General features: G+C 47.0%; 1 protein-coding gene across 1 annotated transcript in view; it reads left to right on the top strand.

The window, feature by feature from the left end:
* LOC138247039 (extracellular calcium-sensing receptor-like) overlaps positions 1-25,682 on the top strand; it is a 246,037-nt gene that overhangs the window by 143,109 nt on the left and 77,246 nt on the right. The window contains exon 3 of the mRNA XM_069201789.1: positions 17,250-17,480. Coding sequence (XP_069057890.1) covers positions 17,250-17,480 — 231 coding nt within the window. The remainder of the gene's footprint in view (positions 1-17,249; positions 17,481-25,682) is intronic.

Here is a 25,682-nt window from a genome sequence, read left to right as displayed (position 1 = left end):
ATGGTTGCTAAATTTCCAGGCAGTACTCATGACTCCTACATTTTTAGGCACAGTGGGATACACCAACGCCTGGAATGTGGGGGGTTTGGAGACGGATACCTCCTAGGTAGAGCTGAATACACCTTGCAGACATACACACAGGTCAATGTGCAAACCACCCATGCCTTGCTAACATTGTACTTTTTGTGCCAAACAGGTGACAGTGCATATGCACTACGACCATGGATACTAACTCCGTACCTAACACCCAGCAAAGATTCAGAGAGGCGAAACAACAGTGCACATAAGAGGACCAGGAACATAATCGAACGTACCTTTGGACTGCTGAAAGCAAGGTTCAGATGTCTCCACCGAAGTGGAGGTGCCCTCCAGTATACCCCAATAACAGCTTTCAAAATAGTTGTTGCATGCGCTATACTGCACAACATTGCCACCAGACGTGGGCTACCTCTCACCCCTGAAGACCCTGATTCGGAGGATGAAGAGCAAGAACTACCACATCGCCATCATGGGGATAGGAGCATCGCAAATCAAGGCAGACTGAGACGGGAACACATTGCAAACCAATACTTTGGAAGGTATGTGCTCACTTTTACCATACTCACCAATGTAACACACAAAGAGTCCATGTGTTAAGTGGAAAGAACAAGTGATTTAATAAGTGCAAACAAAAAAACTGTGTACAATAGGAACAGTTCAGGGGCTTCAATAGTCCACTTGGCATGGGACACATTGACGTCATGTGCCCCAACCCCAGGACTGTGTGGAGCTCAGACCCTACGGTGGGCTGGACCAGCATGGTTGGTACTAGGGGGGTCAGCAGTGCCCTGCCTTGTGCTTCCACTGCGAAGCACCCTGGTGTCACCGGCAGAGACACTGCTGACAGTGGAGCCCTCCTCACTGTCCTGTGGCGTGTCGCCTGTGCCCCTGGCCACCTGCCGTGCCTCCATGAGGTCTATAGCATGGCTGAGACGGCCCAGTCCCCATGCCACGTCACTAGCAAAGTGGCCCATGTCCACCTGGAGGCAGACTGTGTACCTAGACAGCCCTGTTGTGTTCACAGCCAGCCTTACTATTGAGGAGGACATCCTGTCCAGGTGGTTCAGCAACTGGCGGTCCCTGCGCCGTGCACTCTCAGTCTGCGTTAGCAGTCCTGCCACTAGTTGACGCATGGAGAGTGCAAGGTCACCCATGTTGGAACTGATCACCTGCAACTCTGACTGTACCAGCTGCATACTGTTGCCATGATTGCGCTCCATGCGCCGCAATGCCCCGGTAATCCTCCTTAATTCCTGTGTTTGCAGGCACTGACCCCGTAGGAGTGCGGCCATGGTTTGTGACGTGGAGGCATCCTCTGACTCTGCCTGCCGCTCGGAGGATGGTGTTCCACGTCGCCTGCGACGCGGTGGAGGCCCTGTGATGTCTCCCATGGCACTCTGGCTCATGCCTGGTGCATGCTCACACACCACTACTGCAACAGGTGTTTCCTCATGGGGACATGGTGTCGGTGGTGCAGGTCGCAGTGGTGGCTGGTCCTGTTCTCTCCTGTGTCTGCTGGCTGACCAGTGGTTCCTGGCTGCTTGGGCTGGTGGGGGTGTCTTGTGGGAGACCTGTGGAACATGGGAACACACTGTCAGTATCTACTATCTGTTATCAACTTCCTAATAAACTATTGCCTATGAACTGCCTACTTGACTACATTGCCCATAATGCATCATTCTGGTGTTTGCTACTCTGAAATGGAGCTATTTTGGTTGTGCATGCTCCTGTGTACAAGGTGGGTGGGGGTATGGCATTAATGAGAGAACATGCATGTCACATGGTACTCACCGGTTGATGGTCCTGCCTCAGAGGTGTCCAGATCTCCCATCCTGCTTACAGCCTCAGGCTCTAGGGACTCTTCTACCCTTTCCTACAGGGGTGTGGGTGGTGGTACTGTCGATGGTCCCCCTCCTGTGCCTCTCATCTCCCGGAGCTGCTCTGCCACCCTCTCCTTGGTCCGGGAGCGCAGGTCGTACCACCTTTTTTAAAATTCTTCCACACTCCAGTGGCTGACCCCCAGGGAGTTCACTTTGCCCTGGATCTCCTGCCAGAGTCTTCTCTTCTCTGTCTCTGGCACGGTGAGGGCTGCCCTGCCAAACAGCTGGTCATGGTGCTGACAGCACTCCTCAGTCAGCACCTCCAACTCTTTTTCAGCAAACTTTAGTTTCCTCTTCCTTGGGTTTTCAGCCATGGTTGCAGGAGCTCTGTTTGTTTGCTGTGCTGAAGTTGAAATGGGTGTGGTCCTCCCTCCTCCCAGGTGTATTTGTAAACTTCCTGGCTGTGATGTCATCATCATGTGCCAGGAAGTGTTTTCCAGAGTGTTCTGCAGCACCTGCATTCAATTTTCTGCACAGTCGCAATTTGCGACACCCATTTGCAAATTGCATGTCCGTTTTTTGCGCGGTCGCAAAAAGCGACCTCGCACACAGCGTACTCACTATCTGCGGTGCGACTCCATGTGCGAGTCGCAAACTGTCCTCGCATTTTCTACCTGCATTCCAGTTAGCGAGTCAGAAATTGTGAGCCGCAAAGAATCGCAATTTGCGAATCGCTAATTTTTACCTACCTACATCTGGCCCTAAATCTTTTTTTACTACCTCAGTGTTGGCTGACTCTGTGCTCGCTGTTCTCGTCCATAGGGCACGTCCGCTGGGGCAGGTGAGGAGATGGCGGCATGCTCCAGTGTACAGACTGCTGGTGGACCTGTGGACAATGCAAGAGAGACATGTAATAGTCACCTATAGGCTTGATCGTGCCACAATCCAGGAACTGTGTGCCCAGTTGAAGCCAGACCTGATTTCAGCTATCCGCCATCCAACAGAGATGCCCCCTCTAGTGCAGGTCCTGTCAGTACTCCATTTCCTGGCAAGTGGGTCTTTTCAAACAACAGTGGCCATTGCATCAGGGATGTCCCAGTCTATGTTCTACAACGTGTTATCCAGAGTGTTGTCTGCCCTGCTGAAACACGTGCGCAGCTACATCGTTTTCCCACAGATGGAGGATTTGCCTACAGTGAAAGGTGACTTCTATGCCCTGGGATATATCCTCAACATCATAGGTGCCATTGATGGAACACATGTGGCCTTGGTACCCCCCCCCCACAGGAGTGAACAGGTGTACAGAAACCGGAAGAGTTACCATTCAATGAATGTGCAGATGGTGTGTTTGGCAGACAAGTACATCTCCCATGTGAATGCCAAGTTTCCTGGCGCAGTGCATGACGCTTACATTTTGAGGAATAGCAGAATCCCTTATGTGATGGCAGAGGCACCGAGTGTTGCTAATAGGTGAGGACAAGGACCTCATACCATGTGAATAGTTGTCTGGGTCTGGGGTTGTCCCTACGGGTAAGTGTGTGTCTAACAGTTGTCCCTCGACATTTGCAGGTGACTCTGGCTACCCCAACCTGTCATGGCTACTGACCCCAGTGAGAAATCCCAATACAAGGGCAGAGGAACGCTACAATGAGGCACATGGGCGAATTAGGAGAGTGATAGAAAGGACTTTCGGCCTCCTGAAGGCCAGGTTCCGGTGCCTCCATATGACAGGTGGTTCTCTCTACTACTCACCAAAGAAGGTGTGCCAGATCATCGTGGCCTGCTGTATGCTGCATAACCTGGCTTTGCGACGACAGGTGCCTTTGCTTCAGGAGGATGGTCCAGAAGGAGGACTTGTGGCAGCTGTGGAGCCTGTGGACAGTGAAGAAGAGGAGGCAGAAGAGGAGGATATCGACAACAGAAACAACGTGATCCAGCAATTCTTCCAGTGAGACAAAGGTAAGAAGATGTCACTGCCTCACACATCTCATACAATTGTTAGGCCTATCATATGTCTGTCACTTTCACCCAGTGTATGGACCCTGACCTGTCACTTTGCCTTTCCATTTCACAGATGTGGTCCCACAGTGAGACCTCTGCTATGTTATCTCATGGAATATAGCTGTGTGACATAGGTATGTTGACAATACAATGGACATTGCTATTTTCCTCAGTTATTGCAAATGCACATTAGTGAAAGCACAGACTGACTCCAGATTGTTTTGTCATTCAAGGGTGTTTATTTCAGTGCAAAATAGTGGAGGGGGTTGTAAAATGGGCAGGGGTGATGGTGGAGGAATGTCCATGGCAGAGTCCAGTCTATTTGTCTCACAGGTGCATTGTCCAAAGGGGCGTAGGAAGTGGAGCTAGGGCAGTTTAAGGATGGACAGGGTGACGAAGTGGGACAGAAGGATGACATTCAGGGTGGTCTCATTTCTTGGCCGGGCTCTTGGCATTGTTCTCTGCCTTTGTCCTGGATCTCAGGGACCGTTTGTGGGGTGGTTCTCCATCTGCAGGGGGTGGGGTGCTGGTGTTGTGGTCCTGTGGCGGTGCCTCCAGTCCACTAGCGCCGGCGGAGGTGGTGGGCTGTTCATCATCGAGGCTAGTGTCAGGGGCCCCTTGTTGTGCCACAGTGTCCCTCCTGGTGTTCACAAGGTTCTTCAGCACTCCTACAATGGTGACCAGGGTGGTGTTGATGGACTTGAGTTCCCCCCTGATCCCCAAATACTGTTCCTCCAGAAGCTCCTGGGTCTCCTGAAACTTGGCCAGTACCGTTGCCATTGTCTCCTGGGAATGATGGTACGCTCCCATGATGTTGGAGAGGGCCTCGTGGAGAGTGGGATCCCTGGGCCTGTCCTCCCCCTGTCGCACAGCAGTCCTCCCAGTTCCCCTGTTTTCCTGTTCCTCTGTCCCCTGAAATGTGTGCCCACTGCCACTGCCCCCAGGTCCCTGATGTTCTTGGGTTTGTGGGTTTGCCTTGGTTCCCTGTAGTGGTGGACACACTGCTGCTTGACGTGTCCTGGGGACAGAGGGATGGGCCCGATGGGTGGGTGCTGTGCTGGTGTTTCCTGAAGGGGGAGGCTCTGTGGTGGCATGTGCCAGTGTGTGGGGAACCGACTGTCCTGAGGTCCCAGATGGGCCGGGGTGGTCATCTAGATCCAGTTGAACAGAGCTGCTGTCATCACTGTGGGCCTCTTCTGTGGGAGGGTGGACATGTCTGGGACCTCCTGTCCAGTGACGTTGGGTAGGGGTCCTGCAGGGGTGTAAAGGCATGATTATTGCATCTGTGTGTGCCATAGTGTGCAATGGGTGGGTGACCCTGTACCCCAGTGCTTACATTCTTGTGTAGGACCCTGTGTGATATTTGGTTTGGGGATCTGTGTAGGTATCTGTATTGGACATGCTTTGGTGATGGGTGTCCATGCTTTGGTGTTGCATGCAGGGCTTGGAGTTGGGATGTGTGGTTTGTGATAGTGGGACATATGTGAGGTGTTGGAGTGATGGGGTGAGGGTGGGGGTATGTGATAGCATTCAGGGGTGGGGGATGTAATCGTTACGATTTGACTTACCAGAGTCCATTCCTCCTGCTATTCCTGCGAGGCCCTCAGGATGCAGTATAGCCAAGACCTGCTCCTCCCATGTTGTTAGTTGTGGGGGAGGAGGTGGGGGTCCGCCGCCAGTCCTCTGAACTGCAATCTGGTGTCTTGAGACCACGGAACGCACCTTCCCCCGTAGGTCATTCCACCTCTTCCTGATGTCATCCTGTGTTCTTGGATGCTGTCCCACTGTGTTGACCCTGTCTATGATTCTGTGCCATAGCTCCATCTTCCTGGCAATGGAGCTGTGCTGCACCTGTGAACCGAATAGCTGTGGCTCTACCTGGATGATTTCCTCCACCATGACCCTGAGCTCCTCCTCAGAGAACCTGGGGTGTCTTTGCGGTGCCATGGTTTGGTGTGGGTGATGTGTGAAGTGGTGTGTGTTGTGATGTGTGAGGGGATGTGTTTGTGTGTGTTGTGTGAGGTGCGTGGATGTTGTGTGAGTGATAGTGTTGTGTGCCTGTGGATGCTAGTTTGTTGATGGTGATGTCTCTCTCTGTGCTTCATTCTCAGATTTTCTCGTAGGGGTTTGTGGGTGATGTGGGTGTGTGTTTTATATTGGATTGGGTGTGTGGGAGTGGTGTGTGTATGTGTATCAGGTTTGTGTATTTCGAATTGTCCAATGTGGTCGTGTTTTGTGTATGTGTGTGTATTTTGAGCGCGGCGGTGTGTACCGCTAATGGTTTACCACGGTTGAAAGACCGCCGCGTGGATTCGTTGGTCATGATAGTGGGCGTATTTCTGTTGGCATGACGGTGGAGGTTTTGTTATCAACAAACGGAGGGATAGAGAGGAATAATGGTCCAGTGTATGACCTCCCTTGTTAAATACTATACATCACACATCAAAATACACTGTTCTGATCCTCTCAGATCGACTGGTAAAGCTGAACCATGATGCCACTTCTTGAATTATTACACAGCATTACTTACTGGTGTTCGAGAATGTTTGGAATGCTCTGCCTAACATTGAACTAGGGAAGGCATGTTTGTAATTACTTTACCTGTTCATTTTGATTACCTTCCTGACTATTTTGCTGTCATTTTTCTACAGATTGTGTGGTGCTTGATTTTGGATTCCTGCATTGCTTTGTTGTAAGGGATAAGTGTGTCCTGTTACGGCTAGTATCTCAATAATTGGCCATTTGCACCCTATTGGATTCTGTGGGTATTGAACAATGCCTTCTTTCAATAACAGCCATTTCTGTTGTTTGTTGTTTCTTGTTTAACTAATTACTAGAAGGTTTGCGCCCAGCCATTGGGCCCCCGCTTTCCCATGAAGCACGTTCCTTTAATGGGAGGGGTAAGCTAACTAGCGGATTTGCATGCACCAGTGTGCCACTACCTGCACTATCATTGTATTTTTTTCACAAAACGACACTTACGTTTTCAGTTTAATACCAGTATATTTAGACTACATTATTTTCTTGTGACCTGTGTTCTTTTGATTGCAGGGCGACAGTTAGGAATAGGACATTCAAGTTACACATAATTAGTGTAAGTGACTGGAGACATGATCACTGATAGTCTTAGTCTGTAGGAGTTTTTTCAGTTGTATTAAAGGAGAAGGATATATCCACCTGGTCCTGAAGAAGCGTCGCTGGATCCATTTGAACCATAAAGACGCAAACATGTTGACCCTTTTTTCAGGGATGGTCTGGTAATTCCACACCTCCCGTTCTCCAATAAGTGTGGTTGAAAGTGTTTTGATCTTTATTCTCTTTTCACTCTCCTCATTATTTTTAATCTTGGCCTTCACCCTCTAAGGTTGAATAAAATTGTTACCCCCTGGTTTAGGGTCCTGCGCCAATTTTAATCTCTACTGTAACTCTCTTTTCTCTTTCTTCTCCTTCCAAGCTCACTTTTGGGGTCTTGGCATCATCAAGTAAAGATCTCCGGCAAAGAGCCCCCCTGCGGGGGGTGCCCGTCAGACATTGCAGCGCGGGTCTGACGAGGAGCAATTCCGATGATGAAGCATGCCACCCATTAGGGTGTGTGAGGATTTTTGCTCCTAGAATTAGGACTTCTCCATCTTCCTTTCTTTTTGGAACAGTGTATTTTGATGTGTGAGGTTTTGTTATCGCCAGTTTATCACTGACCTTTGGTGTGGCAGACTTTTGTGGGTGTCTAGATTTTGGCAGATTCCGGCATGTGGGTCGTAATAGCTGTGGCGGATTTCCACAGCCGCAGCGGTGTGTTGGCTGTCTTCTGCACGGCGGTAAGCGGGATTTACCACCAATGTTGTAATGAGGGCCAAAGTGTGGTTCCCCCACCATGAAGCCACAGTCAACAAACTAGGGCGACAGGTTTCAGCGTGTTAACTTACAAGCTCCCAAGAGGTCTCAGCACCGTTCATAACAGGGATCCCTGCACGACACCCTGGTCGAAGGGCAATCTGGATTTTGGGAGTTTCCAAGATGGGAGGACTACCCTAATCTTGGTAGATGAATACTCAAAATACTGAATTATGGAGGTGATTGACTCCACCACGTTTGTCAAAGTGGCTAGAGACTAGGGAAAATATTTTCACTGTTTGGTCTGAGGAAATCAAGATCAGCGACAGACAACCCTTTCAGGGAGCTGAATTCAAAGGACTGTTATAACACCCGATAACCACTAGGCCACGCACTGCAGGGTTGATACCGTGACCTGCCTTTAGGTCACAACAATGCCTATTAAATCAGTAGCGTTGGCAGTTTTGTGTTATGACGGTATGTAGGCACTGTGAGTTACCAAATCTATTTCCTTCGACTTGTATACCAGTTTACAGAAGAGGAAGTTTTAAAAAGTGCTTTGTTAAATGTTGACCAGTACAGATGCATTACTAGTCAGTAGAGGTTATAAATCATACGCAATCAAATGAGTTACAGCTCATGCCATATTGGATGTGCACTCTTTAAAGGACAAAATGCAAAGAGCATGTTTTCATAAAGTTAAACATTTATTGAGCTTGTACTCTAAAGACATACTCCCAAGTTGGGCTCTAATTACATTGTAGCCAATATTAAACCAGGAAGGAGAGTGTCAGAACTAAACAGTATTTATTAATCGACACGCAAGCCCAAAAACAAAGAAAACAACACTGTCCCCATAACAATCACTACCAGATACGCTCTACTGAAGATCAATTTTGGCGCCCATGATTCTACCTCGTAGAAACTCCTGGGCAACAAGGACAGTTGAAAAAAGATTTTGAAATAGTTTGCAAGCTGTAAGTGTAAGGTAATGCCACTATTCTACATTTCATGTTCCTCTTTTATTTTATGGCAAGACCAGAGGCTAATGTTATTGCAATCCCCTTCATTTCCATTACTCACAGTAGCCTCTTTAAAGAACATAGAACTTTAACAAAAGTTCCAATACAACAAAAGGCCAGAACCCCCAGCCATCTTCCTTCTTTTTTGCTCCTGCTCACTGAGATAAGTATACTATTACTTGTAGTGTGGAAAAGATATATCTCTCCTAATAATACATGATTACACTATGAATAGTTGTGGAAAGTGAAATTATTCAGACTATGTCAAGTTTGAGATGAATGTTTGGATTGGATGTTGAGAGAACGCATGAAGATTGCATGGCTATTCAGCAGACAGGTTCATTTAGATTCCTTGGGATTTTGGTAGGATTAAAAAATCCAACAAGTTTTTATTTTAGTAAATATCATTTTGATTAATTTGAATTTGCCATTACCTTGAAGTTGGAGTGTCTGTTGGTAACTCTTGTGCCTCCATTTTAAATCGGAGATATTGAGCGCTTAGGAGTGCGAGCAAGCAGAAATACGTGAGGAGAGGCAATCTGTTCGGCTGTGTGCACTGAGGCACAAAGAAGCTACTGCATTAAGTGGAAAAGTGTTCTCAGTCAAAGTGAACCACTTTACGGCGTGGCAGCCAGTTCTGGGTGAATCTGGATTTGGAATAGATATGTGGGGGCCATGTAAAGGAGTAAATGAGAAGCTTGCAGTCTCTTTGATCCCACCATCCTTCACTCAGGTAGAGAGTGAAGATGGACTTCGGTTTTGAGCACACCAGCGGCACGTATCTTGGTTCAGGTGGGTGGCCATTTTAACTATTTGGGATTAGTTGAATGAAATGTGTGGCACATTATCATTGACAAATTGGGATGGACCAGGGGATCCTTGGATTTTAGAGACGGTGTCAGGCTATCACAGACTTTACAAAGGAGTCTGTTCAGTACCATGCTCTAGAGACAATAAGATTCAATACAGAGCTATCAGAATTGTGAAGCAAGGAAGTCCAGAAGATAGAGGAAAAGGGTGCAATTGGGGAAGTAAGGAAACCCCTTGAGGTGTTCTGTAAGCAATATATTTCTCATGGAGAAAAAGGACAACCTGAGAAACTTGAACAATTGGGTAATGTACCATGATTTCAAGATGGAAGGATTGCATTTGTTGGGAGATGTGTGACAGACAAGAGATTGCTTGACTTGATTGGATTTAAAAGCTGTTTATCTGACGATCCCTTTTTGGGCACCACATCAAAGCTTTAGTCAGTTCAGGTGGGCTGGAAAGATGTGGAAATTTGTTTGTCGACCATTCAGTCTTTCACCTGCCCATTGCTGTTTTACAAAGGTACTTCGAATAGTGTTAGCATTCTCAAGGGAGCTTGGAGTGTGTTTCTTAATTTACCTAGATGACATTTGATAATGGGTCAGGACAGGTTAAAGGTGGAGGATCATACAAGGATGGCTGTGTCATTGTTGGAAAATCTAGGTTTTGTGGTGAACAGAAAGAAGTTGTGTCTCATTCTGAGTTAGGAAATATAGTTATTAGAGTTTTTGGTGGACAAAGTGCAAGGTCAATTGAAGTTGCCCGAAGAAAAGTTAAAAAGGATAAGGAAGGAGATTTGGAAGGTGTTGAATTTAGAAAGGATGTCTTTGAGGATGTTAGCAAGAGTAGAAGGTTTGTTGTCCTCTACAATTCAGGCTACTTTTCCCAGTCCTCTGAATTATCAGGTACTTCAGGGGTTTAGAGCCAGGCAAGTGAAAGGGCCCCCCCAAAAAAAAGTACCTGGAGAGGAGCCCCCTCCTCTCTGGATGCAGTCAGAGGACTGCCGCCTGTGAACAGTGTACTGTGCTGAGGGGGCCCCCTGGAGCTCGGGCCCCCCTCACTGCAGGGGCTGCAGGGGCTTTTGTCATGCCACTGAGCCAGGTATTTGAGAGGTCTGTTGAAATATTCAGAACAGATTGTGCTCGTGGAGAAGTGTAAGGCGTACTTGTGTGGTACTTAAGGAATATGGAGCCATGGAAGGGGAAAGTTATTTTTGGGGAGAATCTCGAGATGATTATAGATTCAGATGCGAGTTTAGAAGGATGGGGAGCAAGATGCGGTGCAATTTCAACAGGAGGTTTAAGAGCAGTCTTCGTATACATTTTCTAGAGCTTTTGGGGGGGTCTTTTGCAATAAGGAGTTTCATGAGGGACAAGGCACGGTGTTCCGTTCCTTTGAAAATGAACTATGTTTCAGAGGTGAGGTATGTGTACAAGTTGGGGGGTCTGAGGTTGAAGGATAAGAAAAACAATGTACACTACACAGGGCATAGGAGAAATACAGTAAACTGGCACAAAACAAAGGTTGGTAATGTTCAGCTGGCTTCACCCCTTACCATCAGACAGCTGAGCAGGAGGGCCGGTGCTAGGCCCCTATCTCGGCTTCAGGGGTTAGCTGGATTTGCCTCTAGTAGGGTGCTGCATACGTTCTGCCACTTCTCCAATAGCTCAATCTCATTCAAAATCTTTCTGGAAGGTTCAGTCTGGCACAGTGCCTATGCAGTGGGTGGGCAGTTTGTTCCCATGTGCCCAGTTCTGTTATCTTTAGTTGCCGGAGGTGGTGGCGTCAAGACCACCCCACGGTCCTCCAGCTGTCCAGCTAACAGGCCTGTTCCTCTGGATTGGTGTAGTCCCTCAATTTATCATCCATTGTTATGCACATGGTTGCAAGTTCAGAATCATATTTAATATCCCATTTGCTCAACTGGGCCCCTAGCTCTAAAAATGCCTTTTGGTCTCCATTGAGAAATCTACAGTGATCTGGATCTTGTGGCCTTCAAAATTATAGGGGATATGCTTCTTGGCTGCAGAGAGGGCCTATTCATGCAAGAGGAAGCATGCATTGATCGGTCGGGCTGTGAGTTGATATCCCGTAATTGTTGGAGGAGTTAATCTGGTGGGCCCTCCAGAATTCAAGTGGAGGTGTGAAGGAGATGCCCAGTAGTTGGGTGAACCAGAGCTCCAAGAGACCGTGAATGTCGGTGGCCTCTCCATCTTCTCCTGCACCCCATGGAATCTGTAATTGTCTCTGTGAGCTCTGTCTTCTATGTTTACCACTTTTTATTTCAGATACCAGATGTTTAGGCCTCTGGAGTCTGTGGTGTCAAGTCTTTCCTCAAAGCTAGCAGTGGGGTGTTCCATACCATCGAGCCAGGAGCTGAAGAATCCTAGGTGCACTCTGAGCAGCTTAATTTCCGTTGTCAGTTCCTATATCTTCACATCAACAGAACCCAATCCGCCACCCACAGTGGTGATCTTCAACATGAGATCGCTGGATGCTTCTGGCAGCAAGAGTGACCACAGGTTTCCTGCCCCCACAACCTCTGGTAAGAGAAGTTTGCATGTGGTCTTTCCCTTAGCCATCCAGGCCCAAGGAGTGAGGCCAGGGAGGGGAGAAATATGTTGTCCACCAATGTGCACCAGCTTGGCAGAGCATAGAGACTTGAAGTTGGCACCAACTGCAAGGAAGGAAGTGCACCCACTGTCTCCATACTGCAGAGGCATTTCTAAAGGGGTCAGGTCACAAGTGTTTTGAGTGCAGGCCACTGTCGGGAACCCCTCCCACAGGCTCTTGTAGGAAGTAGATTGTGAGCAGGGCTACCAGTTGGCACCTGTAGAGGAAGAGAGACAGAGATCCTTCGGGGATCCGGTGCTGGTGGACCCTGTGATGGCTGCAGGGCACTGCCGACTCTTTGATTGGGATTGCTTGCAAAGTCCAGGCCCGTACCACTAGCAGCAAGGATGTGGGCAAGGCTGCTGCAAAAGGGGCCACCAAGGTGGGGGGAACAAAGAGCTGCTAGCTACCAATGTCATGGACAGATGGTGATGGGGGTCCTAGGAAGGTTGCAAGGCGCTGTTGGCTTCTGAGGAGGGAGAGTCTCTAAGTAGTCCATAGTAGGCCATGCCCCCTGCAGGCAGTTTCCAAAGCTTGTAGGCCTTCTAAAAAGCATATTTAGCTAGACACTCCTGGGTGGGGTTGGCGAGGATTAGGGCTCAGCACCTCGGTATAGCACTTCCTTCCAATACATAGAGGGTTCCGTAGGTGCCATGGAGATGGAGGAATGGCCCATAATCATATCATAAATTACATCATTGATTATCACTGGTAAGATCACATATGACATTAACAGTGAAATTTGTGAAGTCCTGTTACCAACCCACTGAGCGACCAACACCCGCTGGGTACTGTGGATCATGGTTGCATAGGAGGTGGAGAAATTATATCATATATCAAAAATTACAGAAAAAAAAGAGAAATTAGTATTTTTTCTGCTAAAAAAGCAGCGACCTCTGATGGAAAAAAACTCCAAAAATCCCTTAAAGGGCACAATTAACCTGAAGTTTTGCTTGCAAAACAAAGCAAAACATTCCCTGAAGTTGTTGCATCACATGACTAACTAGCTTACGCATAGTGCCCATTAATAAGCAGTAGCGATCAGCATGCACACATTGGTTGAGGAATTCCCACTGTACAAGACTTGAAGCCTTTTGGGTGTTTGCCGCACGGCCTGGCATGCAGCTTTCCTTTCACACACTGAGTGGGTGATGATCTGTCGTTGCAGACCGGCCCCAGGGTGTACCCAGTGGGAAATTGCTGCTGGATCTGACCTTTGGCATTCGGGTATCCCTGATCTTTCCAGTTTACAAAACGTGTAGGTTCCTCGCCATAATATATTACGTGGATTATAAAAATTGAGCAAAAGGTATGCGTAAAGACAGACGCACTTTTTGCAGCAATATGGATGGTTCTCAAAGAAACTAATTTAATGATTTTGTGTTGTGTTAAAGTTTTATTTATGTTTTTTCTTTTTTTAAAAAACTGGCCAAAATAGTCGGAAATGGCCACTTTAGAACTGGAAATAAACTATCATGGTGTGCCCATGGCATGCACTCTCCTCCATATAATACTTGCTGTTTTATTACCTTGGGAAGCTTCTACATGCTGTTCAACGGCCATATGGCGCCTTTCTACAGTGGTTGTGCAGTGCTTTCTTTCCTTGTGCCCGCTGGTTCCCTTGCTTCACAGTCATTAACGGTGGATCGAGGTCTCCCATTATACCATGGTTTGCCCTGGGATAACTGGTAACACACCCATACCATCATATAGGCCAGCATGCCTCCTAATGTAGAATTGTGGAATTTACTTCCAGGTTACACAGAGAAAGATTTTTCAGAAGTGCAAAATAAAAGGCCAGAGAGAGCTTCATCTTGTACTAATGCTTCGATGTGAAGTATTATATTGTTTCCATTTCTCTTGTCATCTCTGTACTGCTATAAACTTATTAAAAATTATAATATAATTCATGCACAATGTGGTACTTTGTGGCTCACACTGTTTGATTCCACACTCAGGAGTTAGATTCGACGGAGACAGTTGGTCACTCTGAGCCAACATCCTCAGCCTTATTACTTCTGTTCATGAAACATTTTCCTTCACTTAATGGGAGTTGTCAGATGGTTCATAGACCCCTTTCAATGAGACACATACCAACAGTAACAAACTGACAAATGAGCGACATCATCTAAAATCCATTAAATCCAATGAGTCTTGTGGAATAAATGACAATTTTGCCCCATTCATCCTACTACACCCCGAAGGAGGCCACAGTAACTGTACAGAGTGTAGCATCTGTCAGTCTACCTGAATAATTCAGAGTGACCCTCGAGCAGCGGAAGGAGGAGCGGGCTGGCCATCGGGCTGGCCTATAGGTCAATCAGGCAGTGCCTGCAGAGCCGCTGTGACTGTTCAATGTGTGGGCCGTTTTTTTGGCAGTGTGTGGGCCAGTTTTATATTCTGGTGTGCTGGTTTCTATCGTTGATTACCCTGATATTACCTCAAGCATTCCCTGTAGCAAGTACAAACACAAGGAGTCTCCCATAGCGTGCATAACACCTATATAGAGTGTCTTTACAATTTGAAAACTACCCCGATTTGAAATGTGGGCTACTTTCTTGGCTATCTGATTGGTGCTAGTGCAGGTGTATTACTAAAAATTATTAATGAGTGTTCATGTATTTTGAATAAGTGATTTATGTAGAAAATATAATAACATAGAAAAATAAAGCACACATTTGAAAATGTAATTCCGATGAGTGGCCGCCAATGTTCGCAAAGTGTACTTACTAGTGAATTAATATTGTGAAATGTTGAATATAAGTTTGACTAATGTAGTAGAATGTGATATTAAGGGTTATGCATTATGCTGTAGCTTTATTAATTGTAGGCCTTAACTCAGTGAAGTCTTGGGCTAGTTTGCCTGGCCTCATGTCAAAGCTGTATTTCTTAACGTTTAATAAATGGCTGTCCTAGAGAGTTAAACTGTGTTTTTCATTTTGCCTTGTTTAAATGTGCTGGTACCTGAGAGACCTTTCCCATGAGAATGACTGCTAGAAGATGCTGTTCTTGTTAATGTAACATTTTATGTGTAATGTGTGTGAGACTGACTTTCTCAGGAGAAGAACAATGGAGATACTGACTGGAGTGGAAGCTGCAGCAATATTGTTACCTGACAAGTCAGATGATGAGGACATTGCAGGACAAACCAATCAACGATATGTGAACGGAGTAATAGTAGAATTAATAGATTTGGAGTTTTAGTTTTATTGGACAAAGTGTGAACATGCAATTAACTGACAATAGGGTTTGAAATAGTTTTAGTAGTTTTGATTTAAGGACACCGCACAGAGAGAAGGGAGGCTCATTCTTGCTCATCTTGCGTCTTGACAAAGACGTGTTTAACTTTACTTCTTAAAGACTGCGTTTTCTGAACTTTGCTGCTGAATCCTGATTCCTTTCTGATCAAATGATGTCCTGAGGACGAAGACTGACTCTGCTTGCTGATCCACACTGAGGTTATATATATATATATATATATATGCTTGTTAATGTGGGTGGTAATGATGGTTTCTTTTGTCCAGGTTTGTATTATTATGTCTCCACATATAATGGAGATTGAACTATGTAAATGAGATGTGTTCTATTATGTATATTTGTATTGCAGCCCTGAGGAAGTTCACAGGAAGTAAATGAAACACGTTGGCTGTGCTGTTTTGTATTCTTGGTGAAAAATAAAGAAGTTTGAACATAAACTTTGGATTTGGACTCAAAATTGAAGAAAACATATTACATTGGTGCACCATCAGTTATATTTCCAAGTTAGCATGTTAAATCTGGTGACCATATTGATAGAAACCACTCAGGTCCATGACCCCCAGGTAGCCCTTCCACCCTTCCCAACATCACCTCCACCCCCCTTCCAATGCCTCCCAACCATTCAAAAGAAGAACACAAAACTGTAAAAGAATAACAACTCCCCTAATCCAAACAACACAACATGCATGTAATATGTGCCTTCAATAGTAATAAGTCCATGCTGAAGTCTCTAAATGGACAGGCCAGCCATGGTGGACAGCAGAACAGCAGTACGCCAGCCAACCACACCCAGGCCCAGCTACTTAGTTTGTGACTATCAAGTCCCATAGCCTTGGTGAGGAGACACATGGTGAATCCTTAGCTGCCCTGCACCTGGTCCCAACACTCGGTCCAGTGCCTTTATGCACTTACCACCTGGATGGCATCGCAGATCACGCATCTCCTTGCGAGGTGATTCCAGCAACGTGAGCAATGAGCCCCCCTGCCAGTGTCCACTGAGTGGGAACCCCCTTCTCCGAGTCCAGATCTGTGTCTTGGGCCAATGCCTGGAATCTGTTGTGTTGTGTGTGGAGACCTCTGCCCTAAGTGGTCTCCGGTGGTTTGTGTACATCCTTTGAACCCAACCATATCCAAGTCGCCTCTAGAGATGAGAACAAGTGAGCTGCATTGGTATCGACCTCTCGCAATTGGGCTGGAAACAAAAGTGCATATGATAGTCTCAAGGTGCATAGATGTGCCTTGACTGCCCCAAAAGTATTGCACCTCCTCTGGACCTCTGCTGTGTGGTCCACCGTTATGGCATTGACATTAAAGGTCCAAGGGCCCTTTGCCCTGAACATCTGGAGAAGTAGGTCCAGCAATGTCGGCATCATGGCCGCTGGGAGCTGAAGGAGTCCCCGGGTGATAAGCTGCGGGCTCTGTCTATAATCGCACTGCCCTGGGCGGGTCATGCACAGTGGGATCACACCAACCCCATGCCAGGAGTCCAGGGCTGCACCAGGTGTGGCTGGGCCCCACAGATCTCTTGCACCATGGGCAGTCTTTGCCTGTCCTCAGTTGCTCAAAGGTTCCTGTTGCACCAGAAGCCTCACAGCAACAAGTTAGCTGGCTTCTGTGCTGGGACTATCAGGATTATTATGGCTGGACCGAGTTAGGAACAGAGCCTCAGCGCAAGGTGTCCATCCAGGGCGCCATGTTGGCTACGCCCCTCTCTTATAAATGGTTTATTGTGCTAATTAGTATACTCACCTTACATTACTGTGCCAACAGCTTAATTCACTTTTTGTCTCAAAATTGAGGAAATAGGACCAATGTTCCATTATAATGGTCATAAACTTGTTCTCTATTTTTTCAGGCGTTCCATTACTTAAAATCAGTTCATTTCACAAACAACATGGATGAGCAGGTTTTTTTTGATGAAGAAGGGAACCCACCAGGTATATATGATGTCATCAACTGGCAGATGAGCCCTGGAAGAGACTCCATCAAACATGTGAATGTTGGCCGGTTTGACTCAACTGCCGGTCCCGGCAAGGACCTCATCCTGGATGAAGAAAACATTGAATGGAATGGGGGACACCGAAAGGTAAGTGTTGACTTTAACACCAAGGAACAAGCTGCAGAGAAATACTTATTGAATTTTTGGAGAGGCTGAAAAAACACCTCTTCTACTTAGCTTCCGTACAATGAGAATACCATGGTCCCTGATGCTTCAGTGTGTCTGTTGCTGTGGGCTTGGACAGAGGTCTCTTATTGTTTAGTTGGTTTACTTTCAGTTAAATTTTTGTATGTCATGAAGAATACTGTGATATGTTGTGCACGACTCTATGTAAGTCATCTGGTCAATTTAAGGCAAAATAGCAGTTTGGCTTGAACGAAATGTTCAATGGGTCTCTGGACTGAAGAGCTTTATTGAAAGTTACACTGAGGCTAGAATCAGTCCATTCCTCATGGAGCTACATGCACACTACCAGCCTAAAACCATTCCCTCTAATAAGACCTACCATTGTTGGAATGAGTAATCATGGGTACCATTCTATGGCTGACATGGTACTGGAGATGCAGCTGTCACTTGTCCCCACAAGGTAAATTTCATCCAGGGGCGATTCCCCTGCAATGGCAAAGGAGAGTCACCCCACTGGTTAAGAGCCAGCAGCTGAAAAATAAAACAATATTTTAATATTGTTTTATTTTTCAGCTGCTGGCTCAGCCAGCATGTGCAGGGATGTTCAGGTCTGGGCAATGGGAGGGGGAAGGAGGAGTGGAGAGGAGTGCACTTAAGTGCACATGTCAGTTTGGTAACCGTCTTAGGCCGGCCAAACTGGCATTCGCACTTAGGTTTCTCCAACTCGGGTGTGTTGCACAGCCAGGTTGGAGAAACAGCACAGACTCTAGTGCACAGTCTGAGCAGCAGACCAATGCTCTCAGATCAACCCTGGCACAGCCTTCATGCTAGGATTGCCTGGGATGCCTGTGCTGGTGTCCTAGGGACTGCTGGGTCATTATCAGGAGATAAGAGAAGTGAGGCAGCCAGCTGCGACAGCAGCACAGGTAAGTTTTCTTGAATGTGCCTCATTAATTGGCTGCACTACTCACGAACAGGACATGGCAGGGTTTACATAATGCACTTCAAGTGTCCTGTAACATCTTTGAGTTTTATATAGTGGTCGTCTTCACAGAAAGTTTTCAAGTACAAATATAACTTATCACAAACGGTTATAATGAACCTTTCTCCGATTACACACCTCTGAATTTCTGTAATTGCCATTCCTGTTGTTAATACTTTTTGTGAAATGTTCTTATCCTGTACATGAAGTTCATATGCTGAGGTGAATTTTATTTTCCTATTCTCAGTCACATTTCAGAAAACGCGTCTATGGTGTGTCGTTTGCTCTTATTTCACTGTCACTCTTGTTCATTCAGGCGAAAGGTTTGAAGTGCAGATAAGAGCGTGAACGAAATTGCAAACATCTGTGAATGCCCACAGACGTTTCCGCAGTTTATCTTGTAGGTATCATATACAGGGAAATGTGCATGCTTAAGCGACACCTTCACATGCAAAACAGGTTTTGTGAATCTCCTGGAAGTTCGCTTGCAGAAATTCCAGCTTTTACATGAGTAAAGTAGACTTAAGCATGACAAACGCTTAATAAATGACTCCTCCTTCAGGCATCCCCTTTCTTTAGTCCCTCCTCCTCTGTGATTCTCCTTGACTTGTGCAGAAATGTTGCAGTACATCCTATCTTACAGAGACACGCAGTTACCACCAGGCACCTGGTGATAGGAAAAGCACCTGAAAATCGCTTCACTTAATGCAGTCAACAATTGGTTTGAATAAACATTGGGCGCAATTTATTGCAAAACATTACTCAAGGTACAGGAAATCTTCACATGATATTACAGAAACCGATTACCAATATACCCTAGACAAGTGTTATAAGCCTAACCTAGGAATCTCTGCCACGCAGCCATTTGCTAAATGCATCAGTATCGGCCCTTGTCTTCATGACTGCTCACCTGTGGGCCCAGGGGATCCGCTGCTTTATTAGGTTATTGCTTTTTATGCTGGCTTTGCCCCTTCCTATGTGTCACTTTGGCACCATTGTTTCCATTCTGTTCGACCCCTTTACTTTCTTATTTTATATGAGTGGAGAAAGTGCGTGCACTTCCTCCTTGAGGCTTGACTGGCCTTAAATGAGCCCCCACCACAACTAATATGCCCACCATTTTGTATTTCTTGCTTCTTCTAGGGAATAAAGGATGGGCTTAACCCAATAAACATCCTTTTTCAGTGAAGTAGAACTCCAACATGGGCACTGAAGGGTAGGTGTCCACCTCTTGGTGACAAGATCATCCTATGCCTTTTAATGTGTTTAAGTCAGTGTTTTATTTAATTTATTTTGAGGAATCAGCATGGGCGCAGCTTGGTCAGTAAGATTGGGCGAGGAGGGAGCTTTAAATTTCCCAACAGTCACGCTGGCAAATCCTGATAACATACATTATTTGAATCAGAGCAAGAAGTGGCTTAAGGGGCAGTGGGAGGCCATAGTAGTGTGGATTGTAAGGGTTACTGTTTGACTTGGCATCCTTGGCATGGTCTCCCCTAATTTTTTGCCTCTGATTCCCAGGTTGTTAATGTGTGCTGGACTCTATTTTGCCGTGTTTGTTACGCTGGGCACTTTACCAATGCTATCCAGTGCTCCTATGTAAAATGTATGTGTAATTGACATTCCATGATTGGCATATTTGATATACTAGTAGGTCCCTAGTACAGTGCACTAGAGATGCCCAGGGCCTGTAAATCAAATGCTACTAGTGGACCTGCAGCACCTGTTGTGCCATCCACATTAGTAGCCCTGTAAACATGGCTCAGACCTGCCATTAGAGTGCCTGTGTGTGCAGTTTTAAACTGCCAATTCGACTTGGCAAATGTACCCACCTGCCAGGACTAAACCTTCCCTTTTTATATATGTAAGGCACCCCTAAGGTAGGCCCAAGGTAGCCGCATGGGCAGGGTGCAGTGTATGTTAAAGGTGGGACATGTACTTATGTGTTGTACATGTCCTGACAATGAAATGCTGCCAAATTCGTTTTTCACTGTTGTAAGGCCTATCTCCCTCATAGGTTGAATTAGAGGCTGCCTTTAAATATTATTAAAGTGCAATTTCCCTTTGGGAGCAGATAGAAATCTGGAGTTTAGGGTCTCTGAGCTCATAATTTAAAAATACATCTTTTAGTGAAGTTGGTTTTTAGATTGTGTTTGAAAATGCCACTTTTAGAAAGTAGGCATTTTCTTGCTAAACCATTCTGTGACTCTGCCTGTTTGTGGATTCCCTGTCTGGTTTATTTTGACAGTTGGGTTGTTTTCACCTCTCTCTAGAAAGTGACTGAAAGGGAGCTGGGGTGAAGCCTGCATATCCTGATGAGCCATCTGTGCTGGGAGAGAGGGGAGGAGTGGTCACTTACACCTCAAAGGGCCGTGCCTGCCCTCACACAATGTAGTCTCCAACCCCCTGGTGTCTGGGGCCTGGCCTGGGCAAGGCAGGATCTGGAAAACAATAGAGACTTCTCTTTGAAGTAGGCCTACTTCAAAGGCAGAAAGGAGTACAAGAAGAGATTCCAAATCCCCTGAAAATTAGATCACTTTTGGAACCAATAGGAATGTTAGACCTGACAGCCTTAGGGTGGTCACCCCTAACTTTTCGCCTGCCTTCCTCCACTTTTTGGACACTGTTTTTGCTGGTTTTTAGACTCTGCACACTTTACCACTGCAAACCAGTGCTAAAGTGGATATGCTCTCTCCCTTTCAACATGGTAACATTGGATCATACCCAATTGGACTATTGAATTTACTTATAAGTCCCTAGCAGTGTGCACTATATGTGCCCAGGGCCTGTAGATTAAATGCTACTAGTGGACCTGCAGCACTGGTTGTGCCACCCACGTAAGTGGCCCCTTAACCTTGTCTCAGGCCTGCCATTGCAAGGCCTGTGTTTGCAGTTTCACTGCCAATTCGACTTGGCATTTAAAAGTACTTGCCAAGCCTAAAACTTCCCTTTTTCTACATATAAGACACCCATAAGGTATGCCCTAGCTAACCCATAGGGCAGGGTGCTGTGTAGGCAAAAGGCAGAACATGTACCTGTGTAATTTACATGTCCTGGTAGTGTAATACTCCCTAATTTGTTTTTACACTGCTGTGAGGCCTACTCCCTTCGTAGGCTAACATTGGGGCTGCCCTCATACATTGTTTGAGTGGTAGCTGCTGAACTGAAAGGAGTAGGAAGGTCATATTTAGCATGGCCAGAATGGTGATATTAAATCCTGCTGACTGGTGAAGTTGGATTTAATATTACTATTCTAGAAATACCACTTTTAGAAAGTGAGCATTTCTCTGCACTTAAAACTTTCTGTGCCTTACAATCCAAGTCTGGCTGGGTTTAGTTGACAGCTCCTTGTGCATTCACTCAGACACACCCCAATCACAGGATACTCAGCCTCACTTGCATACATCTGCATTTTGAATGGGTCTTCCTGGTCTGGGAGGGTGGAGGGCCTGCTCTCACACAAAGGACTGCCACACCCCCTACTGGGACCCTGATAGACAGGATTGAACTGAAATGGGACCTTGTGCACTTCTAAGCCACTCTTTGAAGTCTCCCCTACTTCAAAGCACATTTTGGTATGTAAACAGGGCCTCTGCCCCTTCCAACTCAGACACTTCCTGGAGAAGATAACTGGAACCAGAACCTGCATCCCACCAAGAAGAACTGCCTGGCTGCCCAAAGGACTCACCTGACTGCTTTGCTTTCTGTGAAGGACTGCTGCCTTGCTGTTGGCCTGCTGCCTTGCTGCTCTCTGGCTGTCGTGAAGAAGTGCTCTCCAAGGGCTTGGATAGAGCTTGCCTCCTGTTCCCTGAAGTCTCAGGACCAAAAAGACTTCTCTCTTGCAACTGGACTCCTTGTGCAGTGAAAATTTGATGCACAGCTTGCTAAAACCAACGCACAGCCTGCCCCGCTGTGAAACATTCCCTGCACGCCAGACCGGATCAACTCAGGGTGACTTTGCAAGGAGAAGATCGACGAGGCATCTGCGTTATGACTGGAACTTCGAAGCACGGCCCAACAGATCAACGCACAGCTGACGTGGGACGACACATCCCGACTTCCAGAGGGGAAATCGATGCAGTGCCTGCCGTGCGGAAGAGACTTTCACGCAACGCCCACCGGAACGACGCAACGCTTGTGACTTCGCTCCGCAAGCCCAGGATTCCAGGGCGTCTGAAAACCCCGCAACCCGAAGAAGATCCACAACTGAGTGCCGGAAATTGACCTACAGCCATCCCTGTGAGGAAACTAAATGACGCATCGCCGTGTGCGGCCTGAGAAATCGACGCACACGCCTTTGTTTCCACACCTCTCCTCCTCTGCTGCCCTTTGCGGAGATATTTTATGCAAACCAGGTACTTTGTGCTTGAAAGAGACTTTGTTTGCTTTAAAAACACTTAAGACACTTTGGGCCTGATTTTGACCCTGGCGGACGGCGGAGGCCGTCCGCCAAGGTACCGCCGCTGAATGACCGCACCGCGGTCAAAAGACAGCGGCGGCCATTTAGACATTTCCTCTGGGCCGGCGGGCGCTCTCCAAAAGAGCGCCCGCCGGCCCAGAGGAAATGCCCCTGCAATGAGGACGCCGGCTCAGAATTGAGCCGGCGTAGTTGCAGGGGTGCGACGGGTGCAGTTTGCACCCGTCGCGTATTTCAGTGTCTGCTTAGCAGACACTGAAATACTTTGCGGGGCCCTCTTACGGGGGCCCGCGGCACCCCCTACCGCCATCCTGTTCCTGGCGGGCGAACCGCCAGGAACAGGATGGCGGTAGGGGGTGTCAGAATCCCCCATGGCGGCGCAGCAAGCTGCGCCGCCATGGGGGATTCTAAGGGCAGCGGTAAACCGGCGGGAGACCGCCGGTTTGCCTCTTCTGACCGCGGCTGAACCGCCGCGGTCAGAATGCCCTGCAGGGCACCGCCGGCCTGTCGGCGGTGCTCCCGCCGACCGCCGGGGTCAGAATGACCCCCTTTATATCCCTTTTCAGTTATATCTCTACATTTACTTATTGCATCTTTGATCGTTTTAACCTGCAAATATCCAGATAAATATTATATATTTTTTAAACACTGTGTAGTGTCTTTTTGTGGTGCTATATTGTGTTCTTGTATGTTTTATTGCACAAATACTTTACACACTGCCTTCTAAGTTAAGCCTGACTGCTCAGTGTCAAGCTACCCGCGGATGGGCACAGGATAATTTGGATTGTGTGTGACTTACCCTGACTAGAGTGAGGCTCCTTGCTTGGACAGGGGGTAACCTGACTTCCAACCAAAGACCCCATTTCTCACAAGGAACCTCTGCCAAAGAGCAAACCCCACGCATCGCAATTGTGTGATACCATGCAACCGGATTTACCTCGCTTCATCCCTGTGGGTCAAAGTCACTCCGACTCTGCACAGATCCGAGGTGCCCTATCTGGAAATCAGTGCATCGCTCTCTTGCAGGAGAAAAACAACGCATCGCTGACCCGACCGGAGAAGGAAATGTCCCACAGCCTCACTTGCGAGTAAGGAGTCGGCACATCGCTGACTTTTCTGATGCATGCTTGCCTGTGCAGCTTTATTTTTGACGCTAGCCAGGTACTTTGTGTAACAACGGCATTCTCACTGTTTTCTAAGGATTAAGGCCCTCATTATGACATAGGCAGTATATTCCAAATACCGCTGCGAAGGCGAACATCCATCTGCCAGATTATGACATATACACACAAAACCAACAGAAAACAGCCACAAACACAAATCCGCCAGACCCACTGAAGGTGATAAACTGTTGGAACTACCGCCCACACCGTTACACCACCAATACTATGCCCTCCAAATAGTGGCCCACGAATCACCACAGCAAACATTCAATGACAGTAAACCTTTCTCTATGCACACCACCAAGGCAGATTTGGCCACCCAAATATAAACCAAGACAACTTTGGCCAGAACAAACCACTCACACCTGACACAAATACACCCACCCCACACACCCACCAACAGCACTATAAAACACACACCCACATTGTTAGACATGACATCCTTGGCGTGGTCTCACCTAAAGTTTTGCCTCTGTTTCCCAGGTTGTTGATGTGTGCTGGACTCTGTTTTTGCTGTTTTTACAACCCTGGGCTCTTTACCACTGCTAACCAGTGCTAAAGTGCAAGTGCTCCTCTATAAAATGTGTATGTAATTGGATCACCATGATTGGCATATGTGATTTACTGGTAAGTCCCTAGTACAGTGCACTAGAGGTGTCCAGAGCCTGTAAATCAAATGCTACTAGTGGGCCTGCAGCACTGGTTGTGCCACCCACATTAGTAGCTCTGTAATCATGTCTCAGACCTGCCCCTGTAGGGTCTCTGTGTGTAGTTTCTAACTGCTAATTCGACTTGGCAAGTGTACCCACTTACCAGACCTAAACCTTCCCTTTTCTTACATATGAGACACTCCTAAGGTAGGCCCTGGTAGCCCCATGGGCAGGGTGCAGTGTATGTATAAGGTAGGACTCATACTAATGTGTTTTATATGTCCTGACAGTGAAATACTGCCAAATTCGTTTTTCACTGTTGCAAGGCCTATCCTTCTCATAGGTTAACATGGGGGCTGCCTCTAAATATGATTAAAGCGTAGATTCCCTTTGGGAGCGGATAGACATGTGAAGTTTGGGGTCTCTGAGCTCACAATTTAAAAATACATTGTAGGGAAACGCCTTCCTTGGCAAAATTACCCAAACTTTTTGCCTTTTGTTGATGCCGGTTATGATTGAAAGTGTGCTGGGACCCTGCTAACCAAGCCCCAGCACCAGTGTTCTTTCCCTAAACTGTACCTTTGTTCCCACAATTGGCATAGCCCTGGCACACAGATAAGTCCCTTGTAATTGGTACCCCTGGTACCAAGGGCCCTGTGGCCAGGGAAGGTCTCTAAGGACTGCAGCATGTATTATGCCACCCTGGGAACCCCTCACTCGGCACATGCACACTGCCTCACAGCTTGTGTGTGCTGGTGGGGAGAAAATGACTAAGTCGACATGGCACTCCCCTCAGGATGCCATGCCCTCAACCCACTGCCTGTGGCATAGGTAAGTCACCCCTCTAGCAGGCCTTACAACCCTAAGGTAGGGTCCACTATACCACAGGTGAGGGCATATAGTTGTATGAGCACTATGCCCCTACAGCAGGGTCTTCAAACTGGGGGGTGG

Source organism: Pleurodeles waltl, chromosome 7, assembly GCF_031143425.1.
Source record: "Pleurodeles waltl isolate 20211129_DDA chromosome 7, aPleWal1.hap1.20221129, whole genome shotgun sequence".
Lineage (NCBI taxonomy): Eukaryota > Metazoa > Chordata > Amphibia > Caudata > Salamandridae > Pleurodeles > Pleurodeles waltl.
This window is presented reverse-complemented; position numbering and strand designations above follow the sequence as displayed.